Source organism: Anguilla rostrata, chromosome 5 (assembly GCF_018555375.3).
Source record: "Anguilla rostrata isolate EN2019 chromosome 5, ASM1855537v3, whole genome shotgun sequence".
NCBI lineage: Eukaryota > Metazoa > Chordata > Actinopteri > Anguilliformes > Anguillidae > Anguilla > Anguilla rostrata.
This window is the reverse complement of record NC_057937.1, coordinates 37,637,252-37,658,719: the sequence shown is the minus strand read 5'-3', so window position 1 is coordinate 37,658,719 and position 21,468 is coordinate 37,637,252. Positions and strand designations below refer to the sequence as shown.

The following is a 21,468-nucleotide window of genomic DNA, read 5'->3' as shown; positions in this document are numbered from 1 at the left end:
TACAAATGAACTGAAATATTTCCAATGGAATGTGTATACTTGTTTAGGGTATGTCTCTGGGAAGAGTGGTGCATTAATTTGACAGTACCAATGACATTTCCAATGATATGCATAGGTTTGGGGGTTTAACTCCAACAAGGCATGAAGATGATGCAAAAGGTTTGTTAAATCTCCAAGTGAGAGATCAGCAGGGTCAGAACTTAAACACTACATACAAATATTACGTATTTTTTAACACACAATTGCTATTTATTTCCGGAATTTAGCAGTTTGAAAGAAATAAAACGGTACATGTGGCACATGCAAAAGTTTAGGGACGCTTTCGATTGATCCATCATATAATATGATGGATCAATCAAAAGGGATTAGGGACCCTTTTCAATATGATCCATCCATAATATTTTCAAGGTCTCAAAACTTGATTGGCTTGTTAGGCCTTAAATTAAGCCATCTGAAGACGATTCCAGAGCTTCATAAATACTCTACTTACTGACCTTTCTAACCTCTCAGGGTGTTGTGCTTACTTTCAACAACCACAGGCTCCTCCAAGCAGCCGACAGAGGACTTGAAAATGACGATGCTTGACTCTTAAAAATAAGAGAAGGCTATAAGAAGATATTTAAACACTTTTTTTCACTGTCAGAAACATAATTTAGAAATGGAAGTTTAGGGGAACTGCTGATGTCAAGGCAACATCTGGAAGACAAAGATAATTTTCTGATAGAAATACTCATAGACCAGTCAGCTAAGCAAAGCGAAATACACATTTCATTGCAAAGGACCTGCACAAAGGCCTAGTGACACTGGAGTAGAGCTGTACTGGTCCACTGTGCACAAAAATTTCATAAACATGATTTGTATGGAAGAGTTGTCAGAACCATAGATTTCCTGCAATCTCATCTCAAAGTCATTCTATAGTATGCAACACAACACTTTGGTAAGCCAGAGACTTTTTGTAACAAAGTGCTGTGGACTAAGGAATGCAGCATACTCCAAACAACTAACCCTATCCCTAACCCATACCCTAAACCTAAACATTTCTAAATAGAACGAACAGGCGAACATGCTGCCAAATACTGTTGTCAGTGTACTCAATACGAACTCCGCGTCCTTCTATTTATAACACTCCAGGCCGCAGGGGGGCGCACAAACTTTCCGCACAGATTTTTTTCAAGTTGCCTTTCACAACTCAGGATCATTGACACCCAACTTGACTGGAAGTTGTGATTTCTGCCAAAGCAGACATGACAAAGAACTGACTGACAAGGTGGCCAAATTTCTGCATATGCCACATTTAGCATTTCATTTTGTCTGTTGAATTCAGCAGATTAAAATGAATTGTGCGTTACAATTTACAGAAATGTCATGTTAAGGTTCGCTCCCTGCAGAGGTTGTGTTAACTTCTTTTCAAAACAAATTTTAGTAGGGGCGCCAAAACATTTGCATGCCACTGTGATAGACAACCCTGTGGGTTTTAGGATGTGACTCCATAAGGAGAGTATGATGGAAGATGAGATATGAAGATGATTGTTTATGAACAATTCAATTGTTTGGGGGAAAAACAAAGTGCAAATCTTTAAAATCACTCAAGTGCTAGAGAACCTCAATAAAACACAACCTAAAAACTCCACTTCACAAAGTTATAAAGACTATGACTGTCAACAGATTGTTTGGATAACACTGCAGCCCACGAGAAGGGAACAGACCCCCAGGAACTGTTCTTTCTCTTGGAGGATATTGTTTTCCTTCCTTGGTGGAAGGAAAACTGTCTCGAAAGGTGTGTGTGTGTGTGTGTGTTTGTAGAGCATGCCTAAAAAGTATGTACTCATGTACACAATGTGAAACACATAATGGGGCTGCAACAGCTGGACTGAAGCGTTGGCTCTGTCTGACTCCCAATGACACAACAGTGCAGACACCACTGTGGGTCTGTGTGATACGGAGCATCACCCATGCCTCCAACCAGCGTCCCTCACCTGAGTACCCCTGGCTTCCTGGCACACTGTCAGGCCTCTGCGTGCCAGCAGGTCTCTAGATGTGAGATCACCGGGCAGGACCTTCAGGGCTGGGTCTGGCTTTAGGGGGGTCAGGCCCGCTGTGGGAGAGGACACAGCCCCCTTGCCCTCTCCACGGCCCTGCCCCAGCCCCCGCCCTTTTGGCTCAGGGTTCCCTATGTGGGAAAGGAGAGATTATTAAGAGTAGGGGGAGGGGTTTTGAATCTGGTGGGTGGAGCTACGGGTCCAAGGATATCCCTTCTGCTCTAAGGTGAGTCGGGCTGGATGGCGTGCCAGCGGGCTGTCTCCACCTGCCCCCGGCTGCACATGTCCTTCCAGTGTGTCTGCCCTGTCTCTGGAGCCTCGCGGCCAATCAGGACGCGGCCCAGAACGCTGCCCTTCGTGTAAATCCGCCCCTAGTGGAGAAATGCACAGCATCAATGCTCATTCTACAAACAATAAATCATGGTTCTGAAAAAATAGCATATTTAATGCTAAAGGACAGCCATGCAATATCACCTCAAGGAAATTCATTGAAGTAAATACAGACAGATAGGAGCTGCTGGGTGGCTCACCCTTTTAAGGTACTACTCTAGCATATAGATAGACCCCATGATCTGGTATGGAATCTGGGCCATGCTAGAACAGACAGCCCCACAGTGTGGTGTATAATTGGCTGTACATTCTGGAAGGATTTCAGTTAATATTTCAGATAACATCTGTCACCTGCACACCAGCGACCCCTTTTGGCTGACCAAGGGCTCACAATCTACATGTACAAATTGCACCATTTCTGTATATTATATATGAAAAGAACCAGCAGCTTACATCATGTGTTTTAAAGGAGAAGGCCTGCTTCTCCTGATTTGACAGAGAGGGTTCTAACACAAATGAGCTATCAAAATGGGAAGAAAATGAAAAGCTAATTAAGCAAAACGCGTGATAATAGAAATAATGTGGCCAGCTCTGTCCAACTCAACTTTTAGTCCCACCAGTGCCCCCTACCTGCATGACAATGAACTCCAAGACAAGGGGCAGTTGATTGACATCCCCAGGTGGTAGGTCAAACAAGAAAGGGGCGTTCCACACGGCATTGTACCCGCCGGCTCCCTTCGTCTCCTTGGTGCCAATCACCACGCCCTTCTTACGCAGGTTTATCACCACATAGTGGTCTGTGGGGGGAACAAATCAGCGACTGTCAAGCCTCACTACATTTCCCAAGATCCCCACCACCTGTGCAAGACAGAACCACATGGGCTAATTCTGCAGTGGTTTTGCCCATGGAACATGACCCATAACTCTGAAACCTTAAAGTGGTGCATAAAACTACCTACAACCGGCACTAAGATGAATCAGTGTTTGGAAGGAGACCGAAAAAAAATGTCTGGAGGATTGTGAACAGTGAAAGCAGGATTTAAACACGCGTTATTAAAAAATGACTACGATCCTCAATGGCACTGAAGTTCTGTAAGAATGGTTTAATCCCCTTGATTGAACATTACACAAAGCTTTTTTTTTTTTTTTTTACTTCACCAATAAAAAGCAGAGGCCAATTCTACTTCTGGGGGTTCTCAATTTTAGAGGCAAATAATTATTTCCACCTTAACATTTCAGCATCTATAAGGTACAGAAAATTTAGACTGACAAATTACTTTTTCATTAGAATAAAGCCTAACCATGCTATCACTTGAATTGATCCTTTAAACAGTTTTGTGCACATGACACATGCATTTTAAATGTGTCATTGCAAAAGACTAAAATGATGTTTGGAATGTTCAGTAGATGAAGATTAAGCTACTGTCTAACAGGAACAGGACTGAACTACAAATATGACTCATATGGGACAGCTGAAGAGACATGACAGTGAGAGATGAGTTTAGGCGGGAGGAAAATGGATTTCACCTGGTGCCCCGGGCATTCTGGTGAGCTTGGCCAGGTTCTCGGCCTTGCGGACCATGACCTTGATGCGATGGGCCAACGTCTGATACTGCAGCAGGACGAAGAGCTGGCCCAGGACCCGGGGCATGCAGACGGGCTCCTTCCGACTCAACGCATCCACGGAGCTCAGGCTCTGTGGGAAAGAGACCAAAACAGCAACAGCGTTAAGATTAGGGACAAACGCACGTTTGTTATGTTATGTTTTAACAAACGTGTGGGATGCTATGTTTTAAAAAAAACTTCTTGGGACGTTCATTCCCTGTTTTGGGTTGTGTCCCTTTTTTGACCCACAACACAGATTCGACCAAGATTAGGCCTTACCTCTTTTTCTGCAAAACATATTGGGAACAACATTAAATTTGTGCTATTATGTAAAGCAAATAAAACTTGTAATTATTATTTGCTTTAAAACATTCTGCAAATTTAATGTTGTTCCCAGTTTTTATTTTCAGTGTATGAAGCAGAGAAGAGAGAATTTTGGGCTCTCCTTGTAATGAGGGTTTAGTGCTTTGGTTAACCCGATCCCTTTCCCCCTCTCCAAAATATTTTTCAGAAAAAGGGGGTAAGCAAATAATAAATACGTTTTATTTGCTTATGCGCTTGGTTATACAAACCCAAAAATTATTTTGTTTACACGATCCTGCGTAAAAAGCATAATTAAGGTGAATCCAACCCACTTCGCGGAAGTCACCTACTGGTATTTCATATTGCACTCAAAGTTCCACTCAGACTCAATCGTTTAATGCGTTAGTTTAATGCCGCCTTATGTTTCTACAGCTGAGAACCTGACAATACAAGTGTTTACGGGCCCAGTACACTGACAACACCCAGAGTGAACTTTCAACACATCTGTGTCCATGAATTCAGCCTACATAGAAAAATACCGTCTATTCCAGCTAGTGATTATAGAATTCACATTTGAAATGTTTGACTGATTACTTGCGCAACAGCCAGGATTATGCATGACTCAAAGAAAACAAACAAATTCCATGAAACTTCAGAGTTATGCCAGAAAAGATGCAATAAATTATTGTTTGGCTACACAATCCCTTTGTATTTATTTCTATTTGAAAACAGAAGTTTAATCAAATGCTTTTTAGTGAGCTCGCAAGATAAGTGCACTGGCTGTCATCTTGGGTCAGAAAGGAAATGGGTTGTGTCCACTGAACGGTTAGATGGGCTGTATGTAATCACATTGTTACACCTGGGCCAGCCAGCACACAGCGACCGCATGGGCATAGAGTGGTGCTTGATGAATGGCTTGAAAGGACAAAGAAGCAGGCCTCCAACTAGCACTGCTGGCACCAGCTCTCAGTTTCACCTCCTCAACATCTCTATATCACATGGCTCAAACAGCCACCACTCTCTCAGCATGCCGTCTTCCACCCCAAGAATGCTCCGCTCTCTCTTTCTAGAACATCACCCGCATAATCTCCACTTCTCAGAGCTGCTGTAGTTTCTCCAAGAAAGTACCACATCCTGTCTCCTTCAGGACTTTTTGTTCCAATACATAACAACATCTCCACAACAACTGCTTTACTTTCTCTCCAAAACATTACCGTACCACAGGGGTGGAGACACAGGCAGTGCAAGCAGTGCAGCTGCACAGGGGCCCATGCTGTGGGAAGGCCTGTGATCCTCTAGCAGATAACTAGCTCTACATCAAAAAAGTCAGTTCTTGCACGTGCCTTTTTTTGACACTCGTTAGTTCCATTTACTTCCTTAGCACCATCTGTCTTAGATATCATTCAATAAGCAGACTCATCTCGGTCATGGTAATAACACTTTCTTTGTAGTCTGTGATGTATTCATACAGTATATGTCCATGCAACAGTAAACGTGTGGTTTAAACTATTCAATTCAATAAATTGTGGTCACGTCTTCATTTTTTAAATTAAAGTTAATGAAGATCTACAAACCTCAGGAGCAGTATAGGGCAGGAGAGACTGACTGGTCAGGCTATAGCATACTTTCTGTCAAGAACGTCAAGAGTTCGGGAGCTGAATTTGAAGGAGGTTTTGTAAATGTAGGCTCTTCGCATTCCCTTCAAATGAGTAAATAGATAAAGTGCTTTTCTAGGGGATTGGTGTTGGGTTACTGATGGCGCCAGCCTGTTATAGTCTGAATTGGGTCACTGCTGTGTGTCTCACGTGTTTTGATTTGTATAGCAAAGCAGAAACGCTAAACAGTAACAAAAATTTTGGATAAGGATAACCGTAATGCACATGCGTTTCTTAAAGGGATAGTTCACATTTTTTAGACCCAGGTCCGCTGAGCTGCTCACCACAAATTATAATGAATTGGGGGACATATCAGGCTTTTGGCCACCTTTGGACCTTCAGTGTAAAATGTAGACTTTGAAGTGTCCTGTGTTCCAAAGATGCAGCATTCCATGGGTTAGCGCAAGCACTGGTGTTGAAGAGATTCATTGTGCATAGCCCCATGTAGCTTTTGAGATTTTCAGTAGAGAAAAAGTTTCAAGGTAACAGGTGTATTTTATTGTAAGGTGATATTTAGCTAGCTGGAATGGTTAAACTTTATGAAGGTTATGGCTGTAGCAATACTTGCTATCTAGCTAGCTGACAGGCAAATTCCTAGCCCAATGAATTTGGAAATCTGTAAATTAATAACATAAGCATTCTAGGCCTACACATAGCCTAGTCTACTACAGGTGAGCCCCTGTGCCAAATTTTGCCTCTTTTTTGTACTTTTTGATCTGATGTGTTGTGTATGCCTAAGCGAGCTATCGCTGCGCTGCAGCTGAGCACTGTCTGAGCTGAGCCCTGTTCGCGGTTTTGATGGCTACCTTGACCTACTTTCCCAATAGCCTAACACGTACAACGCAACACATTGTCCACTGTAAAACATCTAAGCCAATGGCGCAGTGTATTCACATGTTTGCGTTTTTCTGAGGGGGCTCGTAAAAAAAATCTTAACTAGTTCATAACTAGTTTCCACAACTGCCACTCCATCTCCACTTCATATAGCTGATTATCACTTGGCTGTCTTCACTTTACGCACTAAACTGGCCTACCCTCCATCCAATACAGTAAAGAAGTATTCATTTGTAACCGACTTTTCTGACAGCCCAGAGGCAAGGACACCCTTACCAAAAAAGGTTTCTATTAACATGACAACAAGATTGAATGTTCTCAGCCCTCCAGACATCCAGAATGGTTTTATTAATAGTATTTTTATTTTTATTATATAATCGCATATCTTCTAGAACAGCAGCAATCTGACAGTAATATGTTAATTAAGTCTGGATCATTGCTCCAATGTTTCCGGTGTTCGAGAAAGACTCTCACATCCTTCAGTGATCAGCTGGGGGGCCCTATCCAATGCACTCACACTGCATTTCAGCGCATTAGCTTCAAATCCGCCCCTGCCACAGGCCGGCAGCATCCAATGACACGAGAGGAGAATCGCTCGTACAGAAGTGCCCATTCAGGAGCGCTGTGGAATGAAGACTGATGGCGTAAATGCTCGCCTTCTCCGCAGTCAGCTTATGTGGCAGCGAGCCAAGACTGTTGCGACAGGTGAACTCACCGGGCAGAATTACTGCTTTGCCCTCTGATTAAGTCTGCACAGCTCTGCAAGGGCAAACCTTCTGACAATCTGGCCAACCCTGGCTCTCTGCATGTTTGCCTTCCTTTCACGAGCTACAACTTCACTATGACAAACACCACTCAAAACAAAACAGGACACGAAGAACCTTGCTCCCCTAATTCACCAATAAATAAATATTATATACTGTTTGATATTTACAGCAGTGCAAGCCACAATGAATAGAAACAAGTGGACAATGTAAACATGAAAATAATCTTGCACTGTCTAGCACTGGCTAAAGGTTAACACAGCAATGGATTTCAGTACAGGACAGTGTGTTCTATATGGCGGCTTGTCTCTTTCACGGCAGGTGAAGACCTGGAAGTGAGTTTCTGTGGTCGTTAAGGGTGACTGTGAGAGAGATGTTTGGTACCTTTCTCAGCTTGTACTTGGCTGGCCTGAGCTCCTTGGTGAAAGAAATGGCGTAGTCAGGCTCCCAGTCTATCTCCCCGCAGGGCAGCTCCAGGTCTCCCAGCGGCGCCTCCCGCAGGCCGGAGAAGTCGCGGGCGAAGACGGCCAGCTGCAGCGCGCAGCCGCGGAGCTGCTCCACCGAGCCCACCTGCAGCACGAAGGTCTGGCTCTGGAACTCGGGGCTGAGGCTCCGCCTCCGGGCGGCGGACTGCAGGGGGGCGGGGCAGAGCGGGGGCAGGGAGGCGCGCACGAAGACCCCGCCCAGCCGGCGGGAGGCCCCCAGCAGGCCGAGGACGGCGACGGTGAGCGTGCCGCGCGCCGGCGAGAAGAGCAGGGTGAAGTGGAGGCGGAGCGGCGGCTTGCGGCAGGAGCCGGAGCCGTACCGGAGCGCGGAGGGCGAGCCCTCGGGGGCGGGGCTCGGCTGGAGCCGGCTGCGCTCGCCGTCCAGGAAGCTGTCGCCCGTGACCGTGCAGCGCCGCTCCAGCGCCCGCCGCGTCTTGGACACCAGGCCCAGCTTGGGCAGGGAGGGCAGGGAGGCCCGGCCGTGGACCGCCGGCTTGTAGGAGGAGCCGGCGGGGGTGCTGAGCCTGCGGAGGGGGAAGTGGGATTTCGGGTGCTCGTTGAGCTCGGACGCCGCGCGGGGCCGCGGGGAGCTGGGCAGGGCGGCGAAATCGTCCTCAGAAGGGGAGGGGGGAGGGGAGGGGGAGGGGGAGGAGCAGCCGTAGGGGGAGGGGTACTCGAGCACGTCCCCCTCCAGCTCCTCGTACTGCTGCTTGACGGGGACGGTCACGGCCAAGGGGGAGGAGCCGCTCAGGGCCAGGTTCACGTGATCGGCGGGCAGGGGAGGAAGTGACATCGCCGCCTCTTTGTCCTCGGGGGGGCGGGGTTTCCCGCGCCGCCAGCACAGAACGCAGCCCAGGATCAGGCAGAAGCAGAAGACGGCCAGGCCCACTCCCAGAAGGACCTGCAGGTGCACTGCACAGAACAAACACAAACCGTTACAGAAACAGACCTCCAGAGAATGAGAAGACCACCGAAGTGTGACCTCTCACATGCCTGTTCTGCCATATTCAGCTTCCATTTAACTTTTTTTCCACGACGTCGCTTTGACTCAAAACGAACATTGGCGATTGTCAGCACGGAGAAGGAAGATAATTATCCTGAAACACATAAGATCCTGTGCTATCTGTCCTATTTACTGTCTTGGACTGAGTCCAGTGCAGCAATAGACACTATCCTCTCTTCAGTACCCCCGTTCATGCGAATGCGTTATCAGATTATGCAGGAAATATCTGTGGGGCCTAATCAGAACTAATTGTTCCCTCTTGGAGATGGAATTGCCGCAGTCGACGCGCTGATCTAAAACAGACCTGCAGAACAGCTACTGCGATCTCAAAAGCATGTGTTGAACCAGTTCTGCAATGGAGGCTGCTTTAGAAATGTATGAACCCCCCTTAAATCGGTGCATAAAAGCAGTTAAAAAATGCTGCAAGGATAACTGTATTTCCCAGAGACAAACCATCTGCAATCTACCTGATATAAAATAAACTAAGCAATATGAAATAGCTATATCCCACAAGAACTTCAAACCCTGCCCCAATAAGTGGTTCTGTGGTTTGCTCCGAATGAACTGAACTATACCTAGGCCTACCTCAGGATGAAAGCCCCAGAAACGTATACAAAGCCAGCAGTTAGAATGTCTTTTTGATTGTACAATTGGGGAAGACTGGAAACCACAAGAAATCTTTCTCATTTCTCATTCTATACTTATTTCAATCAACACTGATTAGTTGAATTAGTTGGCTCACTGAAATACATACTGGCTTCAAAGTTTAACACACACATACGCGCGCACACACACACACGCACACGCTCTGTGTGGTGTGTGGGAAGTGTGTGGGAGTGGTGGAGCTAATAAGAAGATAATAAGAGAGAAAAAGTGAGCATTGACTCATCCCAGAAGTCGGGGGTCTTTCTGTCCGGAGGAAAACTGGTAGGGCTTTTAATAAGGGATAGCTGGTATTTACTGTAATTGCTGCTCGAGGCGTTCTTGCACAGCACAACAGAATTTTGTGAAAAATCAGGTCCTTGGTCAGCATCTGTCAGCAGCTGAGTAATGTTGAATACAAAACGACTAAGAAAAGATGATGTCATACCCAAAGCTATTTCCAAATCCTACATTAAAATGATTGGTTGTATAGTAATTACTTTATCCTCAATGAAACCAGAAATTATTTGAAGAACCCATATTACTTAAGATACTGGAAATAGTCTAGATTAGCACTGATTGTAGATTTAATATATCTGTAATAAATAAACGTTAAAGTGAAATCTCTTCTTAGAGTTGGACTCAGCATGCTTCGTTCAAGCATCTCTACAATACACAGTGAAAAACTGACTGTTAAATAAACTGTAGGCTTAAGTAGGCTACATTTTACTTTGACACAATACTGTACATTTCATCCCTGTTTGACTCATATCAGTTAAAGTTTAAATTAACATTTAGCATGAATGCCTTTCCAAATCCCATGGAAAAAAAGGTCAGGAAATTACAGAAATATCAGGTCAAGAGCATGACAGTCAGTGCTGAAATAAACAAATGCCCATTGTCACTTTAATGAGATAAATTGTTTGTTTATAGTTATTCAGAAAATCTTATTTTCCAAAGCACTGGCTGCAAGCAGAAATAAATGCATTTGAGACATGCTTGTACTTGATAACAAGCCACTTACAATGTCACAAGACTGCCACATTAGAGATATTGCACTTTAATAGTAATAAGTGCAGGGATACTATCTACAAGCAATCTTCAAACAATAGATTTTTTCCATAACTCACACCCGTCACACCAGTTGCTGTTACAAATGGTTCAAGAAAAGGTTTAATGGTTGCCATATGATCATCATTCCACATAAATTATCATGATTGCATCAAAGAGCAACTGGTTTGTGATCTGTTGTAAATCATGCAGCGTTTGTAATTGAGAAAAAAATAACAGTAATAACAGCCTTTTACTTTCAGCACGTCTACATTTACTTAGATTGTATTAGTTTATTTATATAAAGCAAATCTACTGATCGTAAATTAAAATTATTTCTGAATTTTCAATTGCAATAACTGCTTGGAAAAATCTGAATAGCTTAATCAATAAAAGAACACTGACACTTGTAAGAATAAATTTCGAGCAAGTGTTAATCGAGTTAAATGATTTTGATAAGTAGAAATGCTTCACTTAATGAATACATTTACGGGATACAAAAGATCAACATACATAAAAACCGTAGGAAATCAGCAAACTGCCTTACCATCAAACGTAAAATGCAACATTTCCCTTGTTTCACCGGCAGTTATGTCAATGTCACCGCTGCTGCTGTCTGAATCTGGCCCATTCCCTCCGCCTGCTCCGCTCAGAGGGAATTTCTTTGATAAACTATTCCACGGCCCTTTCTCTCATAGCGAGAAATGTTAGTGACGTCGAGCCAATGAGCAAGCGAACCGCCTGACTCAGAAACCACCCTCGGTGTAGGAGGCAGGTATATGCCAAAGTCTAACTAAACCGAACAGGCGTGTTAATTCTTGGATGTTCATGCCCTATACCCCAAACAATGAGTACCATTACCCAAACTAGAATTATCGCGAATTAGCCATAGCCTATTGCTGGGGAGAGCCGTTATTAAATCCGATGTTTTAATGAGCAACATTAATTAATAACGAGAGGAGATTTAGAATAAACCATTTTGATTAATAAATTTCACAGGCACGTGCTCAATGATACAACGGAATCACTGGCACTGTTTGCCGGTTACGGATGGCTGGGAAAGGTATGCAAGCCAATGGTGGGCTGGAGGCTACAGCGCGTAAGGGAGGCAATGAATGTAGGCTATCTTTACTCGATTAGCCAACTACGAACGTTGCGATTATTTCAAACTATTGACAGTATCCCATATTAAATAGGCCTATCAGTCAGCTGCTTATTTTTGTACCGCAAAATTGAGACATTTATATCATTTAAAACCGTACCTTTCCTAACTCAATTTGATTGTGATGGAACTGTAATTTGGAAGACCAAATATGACTGTTAAGTACATAAACTGATGGTGAAATAAGAAATGAAATAAATTGATAACTAAATAAATGAGCAATGAAAACAGCTGATGTGTTTGAATGACTGCAGGTGACAAGCTGCCGAGCCTTCAAACAACGCAAAACTCCACTGCTGCCAGTACCTTGTCATCTAGCCTAATAGCCTATTTAAAAGCTTCAAAACTATATTTTACACTGACATTAACATTGAAACATACAGATCATGAAAGCCAAGACATTAAAGTAGTTGCTACGTGTGACTGCTGACAAACTGCATTATAGTTTAACCTGCCTGGGGTGTGTCTGCATTTTTTGACTGGCTAGCAATCCTAGCGTGCTACATCAGAACTATGCAGTCTGTTGATACAGGCTTGTTTGAGATGACTTTCGGCTTGCCTCGAAAACAGGACGAGAGGTGCCGATTGCATTCGGGGGAGGAGTCAAAAAGTCGGACACTTCTTGGTTGACTAGCCTGCTCGCCTCGTCTAGCAACGGCAGATATCGCGTTCGCGTTCTTTGTTGCAGATGAAGTGGATGCAATAGAAGTCCCACTACTATTAGGCTACATGAAGATGGACATCTGGCAATTTCGGCTAATTATAATTTCGAGACCATTGATAATGTTTGGCCAGCTAATTATTATTTGGATTGTATGTGGGGGGTATATGAGAACAGCTAGAAATACTATAACACTCACTACAAATTGATGTGAATCAAGTCTTTATTTCCTATTATTATTATTATCGGATACATGGATGTGTGTACCAAGAGCTTCTTCTAATTACTTTCTCATTATATTTTATTCAGGGGTTTTTATACAGATTTCTATATAAACTCCATTGCAGAGATGTTTATTAAGACAGCATTTATGAGGAATGTGTAAGCCTGGTCGATTCGAGTCCACGGAATTTTGAAGCCATGGGGATGCTAGGTTTGACACAGATGTTTTGGCACGTAGGCCTATAGCGTTTTGAGATTTAGCGATACAGCGGTTTCATAAATGTATCATCCCATAAAAACATAGTACGAGCAAATGTGTACAGTATATTTGTTTTACTGTAGGAATTCCACTAAATGTTGTTTCATGATGTTGAAGAATCAAAATAAATCCACACTAAAAGTTGCAGATAATGATGCTTTTCCCTCCAACCATGATTACGATCGCCTAATTTTTAACACTATTTAAGCAAACAACCATTATTTCCTGGCAAGTTTGCGATTTATATGTTGGTATTTAATTAAACTGTAGCATTTATGACATTAGGCATGAAAAATAAACGGTCAAGTTATGTTTTCTGAAAAATCGCCAAAACAAGTTTGACCTTTCTACTATGAGGGCGTGCACCTTTTATACACTGTCACCCTCCTCATTTTTTAAAACGTAGCCTGTCATATGTTGTATTAGTGCTGGGGAAGCCATATCTGAAAATGTAGTTAAGCTAACAAGGCACTGAAAGTTGTTAAGCTGCAGCACCGGTACCAATAAAAGAAAAGTACTTATCTACATAAAATCTACGGTCACAAACCAGTGTGACACGCCTGGGAGGGAGATTCGGCAGTGTCAGGGAACACCGTTGTCTGTCGCATGGAGAGAGAGAGAGCGCGCGCCCACACAAAAATGAAATAAAAAAAAACAACCCTCTTCAATCATTGTTGAGACTGACATCATGGAATACTATGGGTTTTCTATTTTCATTTTTTTCTGCAATGTAAATTGTGTTTAAACTCAGAAATTGCACTTCAAGTTTTCTCTCGTGCTCTTGTTATCCCCTCACTGGCCAAACAAACACCTAGCCTACAAAATGTAACCCGGTCTATCACCTGCTGTCTGACTCATAGTCCGATGCTGTGCACAGCCAATGCTGTCAGCTCCCTTTTTGGCTCTCTGTTTATCCTTCATTGGAGGGCACAGGCAGTCCACCCACATGCTACCCATTACTTAGAGACTGTCAACTCTCATTATGAGCAGTATTACACTCGCCCCCTCTCTGTTTCACACAACCTCATACACTCATACACAAACACACACTCAAACATGCGACCACACCTGCCGCACACACACACTTACGTGTACACACAAGCATAAACTCGAAACTACATGGGTAATGTGTGTTTATACACACTCATGCTCATGTAGACAGAAAGACAGACGCACATACGCACACAGACATACATAAACACACAGACGTGCAAACACACACACAACATAAAAGCAGCGTACAAGGAACCTACTCATTCAGTGATCTCTATGTGCCTTGCTCTACTATTTAATTGCGTCATTTGAAAGTGCACAAGTCCAACTAAAAAATAAATTAATAGGAAAAAAACCCTATGTAGATGAAGAATGTATAATCTCATTCTATCTCCTTAAAAAAATAACAAATTTAAATTTTTAATTCAATGGCTTGTTAGGGGACAGTCTAGGGAAAATCTATTAATTTAGGACTCTGGAAAGGGCAACAAAAACATCTTGCTGATTTGGCTGTGGACATGCTTGTGTAAATCTGTTGAAATACAGATGACTAATCACTGTAACAATCTCTCTCTCTCTCTCTCTCTCTTTCTCTCTCTCTCAGAACTCACTTTTGTACACAAGACAGCATTAATCCACTTAGTTACACTACAAGCAATGATATATAACAAATGCAGATGACATCATTTCATTCTGTGCCCTTCACTGGTGTTGCTAGAGCAACTCTTAATTATCATTGAAGGAGGAGGTCATCTATTAGGACCACACATTTTGTTCATTCTGATACATGAGTATAGTATTGAAAAGGATTTTGTGGTTTCAAGTTCTTCATTAAACCAATATCTTGCCTCTAATTGGCAGTACTGTTAACACAGTGATCGTGGCACTGGCCATGCATATTTGCCTTGTGCCATGAGGCTGTACCATTTAGTCATTATTTCCAAAGACGGAATTGCACTGACACAGTTAAGGCTTGCTATCTTTTTTGTGTCTTGTGCACAACAACAACAGAGACTGATTAAAAGTATAAAATAAAAAATTATCGGGGAGCTTTTCAGTGCAAAGTTGAATATATGCAAAGAGTAATATGAGAAGACAATGGATACAGGGTCCATTGTATGAGGACAATGGTATAGGGATGTACAGCTGAGTGTAGTAGAGTTGCAAAATGAGATGGGGTGCCTGAAAACAGCTGTATGGTAAAATAAATAATCGGCTGAGTTAAACAAATGCGGGAAGATAACTGAGGTTAAGTGCATTAATTGCATTAGAAGAGAATACACGCAAGACTGATAATGAAACAGCAGAAATATGAGGGCATAATAGATGTGAGCCCAGCAGTACTGTGAGAATGGAGTGAAAGACCTGCTGTAAGAACAGTAACATGGAAGGAGAATGAATGCGAAGGGAGATTGAGTCCCGCTGGGAGGGGATGGATGCGCACGAGGCAGGCGAGCTGACACCGAGGTCGGGGTCGGGGTCGGTACCTTCCAGGTGTTTGCTGAACAGCACCTGCACCAGGAGCCACGCGAAGAGCAGGATGGTGATGCCCTCGATCATCCCCTTGCAGCAGAAGAAGAGGACCGACTGCCACAGAGGCTGCCCGGGGTACTCCTCGTCCCGGTAAGGCATGCTGAGGCCGGGGAGCGCTCCACAGAGAATCCCCCCTCGCACGGGAAGTGTGGCCTCCGCCTCCTTCTACTGCTGGGTATCTTCACACTTTGCGCGGGCCACTCTCACGCCATTCCTCAGCCCACACCACGCGTATGGACAGAGTCCTGCTACCTCTGGCTCATTGTGACTGCATGGAGTCCTAGGCCCTGCCTCTCTTTGACTCCCGCTGATGGCTTTCCTTGCTGTCTGGCTCATAGACGTGCATTCACTAGCTTTGTACCTAGCAATGAATTCTCCCTGTGCCTTTGTGTCATCCCCTGCTTCCAGCAGTATCCTTTTTGATCTACAGATACTCCACACGTCTTCCTCAAAGTGTTTTCATTTCCACCGCTATCACATTCTTTATAGCAATAAAATCATGCTTTTTTTTCTAAATCAAGATGGTATATTTGTGGTTTTGCTAACCTGAGGGTGAAGACAGGACTTCTCTACTTTTAGTGCTTGTGTCCCTTTCAGATCCAAGCACCAGAAAAATGTCACAGTGACCCCCTCCTGATTGAAGTTCACTCCTGTAGGAGAAGAGTTGAGGCACAAAATCACACTCCTCTGTTCCTTGAAGATTCAGAATGCTGTACACAGAGTTCCCAGTCTTGAAGAAAAGCCAGCACAGAAGGCAACCTTTTACTTGCTTTCCACCCCCCTCGTTATGATGCAGGCCCCCCAGTGGCTACGGGTGTCCAGTACTGCTGAGTTGGTTTGCAGATCCAGAATTGCCTCCCAGTTTGGATATCCTGCAGCCCTCCTTGCTCTGTCCTTTTTGCATCCCTCTCCAAAGCAGGAAGTCCTGCTTCTGTGCAGCCTGCACAGGATAGACGCAGCTACCGGATTACGAGGAACCTGCATTCAGAGCGAGAGTTCTCGCATCCTGCGGCTCTTGTTTAGTATCACGCATATCTGCAGTCTTGTCCCAGATCCCAATACCCCCTCTGCCCCCTCCCACCCCCCCGCAATCCTCACCACCACCCCCCCGCCCTTCATTTACCATCCAGTAAAATCCCCCCTCCACCACCCTCTGCGACCTGCAAGCTGTCACATGCATTAGCAGGTACGCAGTCAGCACTCTGCAAGGATTCAGGACTTTCCACTACTGATACTGCAGCCTGCACCCTGCACCACAATGAAGGAGCCTTTCTCTCTGAACCATGATTCAGGAGCCATTCTCTCTGCACCACAATTCAGGAGCCGTTCTCTTGCCAGCTGCCGTATTCAGGACATAAACACTTTCTGTTGAGAGGAAACCCCACATTAGTGCTTTTATCTTGGTCTACCTCTCAGGCAGCCCGGGCATTATCTTCATTGACCAATGATTGCCTGCTTGGAGTAACATGCTCCACAGGCAACACAAGCAACCAGACTGTGACAAATTGGATTTATTTGAACCACACTTCCAGATTCCTTAGCCTAAAGTGTGAAAGACTTCACTCTGTGTATCATACAATATCTACACACTGTAGTCAGAAAACTGTAGCTGTTTGCTGCTAACTATTCCTCTTCATTTAAAACAACGAAATAACAATGACAGAAATACAGATTTTCTCAAACAATTCAAATAAATAATTAAATAGAATACCAGCTTTAGCAGCAGGCTGCTGAATACTATGGCACTGCACTTAATTAATTATCCCATGTGCCCCAGTATAAATAAAAGCATTGCCTAATGATGCAGAATCCACATGCACAGTTTAGCCAATGAATAGCCATACTGCCATCTACAGACCATATAAACAAGTGCATTGCAAATAAAAAGAATGCTTGCCATTCATTTAAAATCTACCTTTTAAATCCAGAGAGAATACTGGATTCAGGTTAAGTGATACCTCCAAATGTGCGTTTCTTTAAACTATTTTGTGGTAGCTGGTGCTTCATCATTCTTTTATTTTTCCAACAAATCTTGACTATCTTGAAAAATTCAACAGAAAGGTCCTGCAACAAGAGAATATTAAATGATGCTAATGATGAAGACAATGCAAACTGTAGCAGAGGAAAATCAAACTGACTTTACTGGGTGACCAGTATGTGGAGGTGGTGGTTGTATGGGGAGACAGAGTCACTGCAGTGCAATGATGTCTGTGTGAAACATTTGTACTTGCACATATCCAGATAACTTAGTAACAAGGCCCTTCACTACAGAAATGAAGTTGCAAAAGTGCTGAATTCCATCTTGGACAAATAGGGGGAAATAGACATGGTGCAGAGTTGTTGTATTGGCAGTAGGCTAGCAATATAGATTTAAAAAATATAACAGAAATGTACCTTTTTATAAAAATCTAAGTAAGGCTACAAACCCGAGAGGATCAAAATGGGTGGAAGAAATCAAAACGGCATAATAGTAATGCATATTAGTGTTATATATCAGCAAATAGCTACAATTCACCATATAAAATGGTATTTGAAAGCTTCATTGAATCCATGCAGGTCGGTCTTGATTGTATGGACCCTGGGTTTTCAACTGAGGGTCAGTGGACCACTGGGGTCCTTGAAGGTGCGACAACAGGTCCCTGGCCAGACATGATATGCAATTAATTTTTTTATAGATTTGGGGAAATATTTCAAAATACGACCACTTAGAAGGCATCGACTACCAAGACGACAGTCTGAACCCGCTGTACCCACCATTTTCCCATAGTTGGTCGAACCGCTCAAGGTAGGTACTATGCGGGCTGGCTAACGCTATCGCGTCTGTCTGTGATACACAGGATGTCTGCCACCACCAGTTGCCGTTTGTCCTGGGAATAGCCTGTGGTTCCTCAATATCGGCCCGCTCCTGACTCGCTCTGGCTCTCGCACGATCAGCCTGCAAATTAGCCAGCTCTTCTTCTGTGTATTCCGGCTCGAATCGATAGGGCACAACAATCTCATGATCAAAAACAAAATCTCCTTCGTCCTCAGATATTTTCAGTTTTGCTAGCTAGTAGTTATACAACACTATTTCTACGATCAACCTAATGTTATTGTCTGCAGGTACACCCACATTAGAAGTCGCGCAATGATATGCATCCTCGAGTTGACACTGCCTCGGTCTACTTCCTGCATTTGTAAAGGAAAACAACAAAACAGTGTAACATATTAACAATGAAATTGTAGTGGAAATTTTTCATATTTTCCGTTTTGCCAGTTCTACACAGTTAGGGGTGAAATCTTACGCAGACCAAATACAATAAATTTTCCAGTCGTTATTTGCGGTTTAGTCTGTTGTTTATTGAGGTAGCAAGCAGTTGTATAAAAAGATGAACGTATCCGGTTTGATTACAATTCTATTGTTCCAAGCTGTAGCCTGTTGGTTAGTAGTTGATCTGGGGGGAACTGTTTGTGCACCTTCTGCCAGGAACAAGTGTCAGAATTTTGTGAACTTTTACATTTGGAGAGAAATTCTTATCCAAAAAATAACTTTTTTCAATTGGCGTCTATTGGATTGCATTGAAAGTTTGAGGTGGGATTATTAAAAATTGCTACAGTAAAATTTCTCAGAAATATGGTTGTCATAGTTCTGTGTTCCTGTCTGTGTTTTCCTTGTTGGGCCGCCAGATGGCGGCACTTCTGTTCTGTGTCCTGCTCCCCCTGTTTAATTGTATGATTGTTTCCAATTGTCCAATCATTGTTTTCTGGCTGTCTCGTTTTCCCTTCCCCTTCCGTGGCCTGATTGTTCATGGTGCCCTCCTGTGTCTCGTCAGTGTCTGTCTATTTACGTTCCCGTCTCCTGGACTCAGGTGCTGGATCCTTGTTGGTTTGTCGGTGTTGTTGGTTATGTCTGGTTGTGTTTGTGCGTAAGCTCTGATCACGTTCCTGCCCTGTGTTCCTGCCATGTTCTGTTCCATGCGCTTTTGGTTTTTGGATTTTCTGTATTTTGTATTTTGAAGTTTCCTTTGTGTTTGAAGAGTTGCCCTTGCACCTTGATGTTCCTTTTTTAGTAAAGTCTTTGTTCTACCTTGGAGTTGTGTTTTTTCCCCCTCTGCATTTGGGTCCCAACCCCCCACGCATTCGTGACAATGGTAGGGTGTAGACCACTTCAGGAGCCCTTCTCTCATAATTAAATGTCAAATTTTCAGACTTTTAAATTTTGATGAGAAAGACAGTTGAATATTCAATTTCAATAGGATTTTATTCAAATTTGATATAGACAATTTGAGTTATTGAAATGGTGAGTGATTTTCGCCACACATTTCAGATGTGCATTATCTGTCTCATACACATATGCAATGGTGAGACTATTAGATTTTGAGGAGAAAACAAAATGCGTGACACTGATCTGTCCATAGTACAGTCTTAAAAGACATGTGAAGTGAACGTAACATAATTAAAAATATATATATTTTTATACTCATTACCACCTTTGTTCAATTTCTCTCTTGATCCGTATCTCTCTTTTAGAAGCAAATTATAACCTTTGAAAATCCGTAAGGAAGACCGCGAAACCGTCCAATTATATAACGCAACCGATTTAAGGTGGGCCGGAATTTCGAATCGGGAGCTGCGAATCGAGAGCGAACTTCAGCGTCGTTTTTTACGCCAATTCCAGTTTCTCCTGAATGTTTCATTTCCAATCCTAACCTATTCTATTGTAACAAAATCTCTGGTTAGTTTGGGAGGCGGCACCAAGACCAAGTACTTCAATGGCATCTTACAAGTGACTCTGGATTTTTCTAATTACAGCGCACAAATAAAAAAGTCCCCCTTCCTCTCATGACCCACAAAAGACTGACTGAATAAAAAAGTAAACAAACAAACAAATAAATAAATATATGCCATCTCATTCATCGAGAATAGGCTGAAGTTCACTTGTATATAGCTACATACATATTTACATTAAACTATTGTAAAACAAGTTTTAGAAAGTTATACGGGGGTAATAATGCACTGAAAAAGTAACTGATTCCCTCAAAAATTAACCACAAAATCTTGGAAACAAAACTTCATTGACCAAGTTCTTTCTCGTCATTTGCAATCATCAATAGGCTAGAGGTTGTCGTCGGAACAGCAATGAGAAGAGCGTCCGTAAGACGTCATTGGTCATTTGGTGGAATAATTTCAATTCAGCATGTTTGTTTCGCCGTGCCTTTTATTCTTAAACATTTTTTCTTTTTGCCTGGCCAGCTCAAACAATCCGAGAGTCTTGCTTGATGAGAAAGGTAATACCATGTAGCCTAGAAATACAACTTTTTGTAGTAACTTCTTTTTTTGCTGTTCTTTTTTGTTATGTATAAATGTTGCTGATATTTCATTACGAAAACTGATAGGAAATAACATTACGTGTGAATTATATTATGTAGGCTACGTGGCATTTCTATTAACATGAAATTAAATTACGACACGATAACCGCCGTAAGATAATGTGTTCTAGGATAGTTCTAGAAATTGCCTTGAATTCGTGCGTAGACAGTCTACTTCACATTTTATAACGGAGTAGCTAATGTTAAATGACAACCATTAGCCTAATATGAAGCCAGAGTCGCTAGCCTTTTTTTGCAATTAAAATTGAACGGAAAACCGAAATACACAGCGGGCTTATCTCCTTAAATATTTACTGAACTCTCCCGCCGTTAGTTGGAGACAATTATGGTAGTTTTGCTTGTTTAACCCACTGAACTGTATACGTTCTTATACAATTAATTGGTTTAACCCTTAGAGGTTTAACATGAAATACGTTGTTTAAGCTCAGTGCATCTGCATGAAAAGTGTTACATTTTACCCCGTGTTAGGTTTTGCCCCACTGTCCCTAAACTAAACTGTCTGTAGCTTCTTTTTTTAACATATAATTTGTTTTTGATTAGCCCAGATATGTTTCGTACA

The 21,468-nt window shown here is 42.9% G+C and overlaps 2 protein-coding genes across 5 annotated transcripts in view; one reads left to right on the top strand and one right to left on the bottom strand.

The window, feature by feature from the left end:
- Window positions 1-224: 224 nt before the first annotated feature.
- LOC135255214 (synaptotagmin-5) overlaps window positions 225-21,468 on the bottom strand; it is a 27,081-nt gene continuing 5,837 nt past the window's right edge. Inside the window, exons 1-5 of one of the 3 annotated variants that reach the window (XM_064336071.1) lie at window positions 15,495-16,588; window positions 7,915-8,927; window positions 3,897-4,065; window positions 3,000-3,166; window positions 225-2,410 (exon numbers count right to left, since the gene is read on the bottom strand). In XM_064336071.1, coding sequence (XP_064192141.1) covers window positions 2,261-2,410; window positions 3,000-3,166; window positions 3,897-4,065; window positions 7,915-8,927; window positions 15,495-15,639 — 1,644 coding nt within the window. In that variant the 5' untranslated portion in view covers window positions 15,640-16,588 and the 3' untranslated portion in view covers window positions 225-2,260. Of the gene's footprint in view, window positions 2,411-2,999; window positions 3,167-3,896; window positions 4,066-7,914; window positions 8,928-11,257; window positions 13,170-15,494; window positions 16,589-21,468 lie in introns of those variants that run through there. The other 2 variants (XM_064336073.1, XM_064336074.1) reach the window with 2 other exon arrangements.
- LOC135255212 (semaphorin-7A-like) overlaps window positions 20,641-21,468 on the top strand; it is an 18,639-nt gene continuing 17,811 nt past the window's right edge. Inside the window, exon 1 of one of the 2 annotated variants that reach the window (XM_064336069.1) lies at window positions 20,641-20,817. In XM_064336069.1, coding sequence (XP_064192139.1) covers window positions 20,717-20,817 — 101 coding nt within the window. In that variant the 5' untranslated portion in view covers window positions 20,641-20,716. The remainder of the gene's footprint in view (window positions 20,818-21,468) is intronic. The other variant, XM_064336068.1, reaches the window with a different exon arrangement.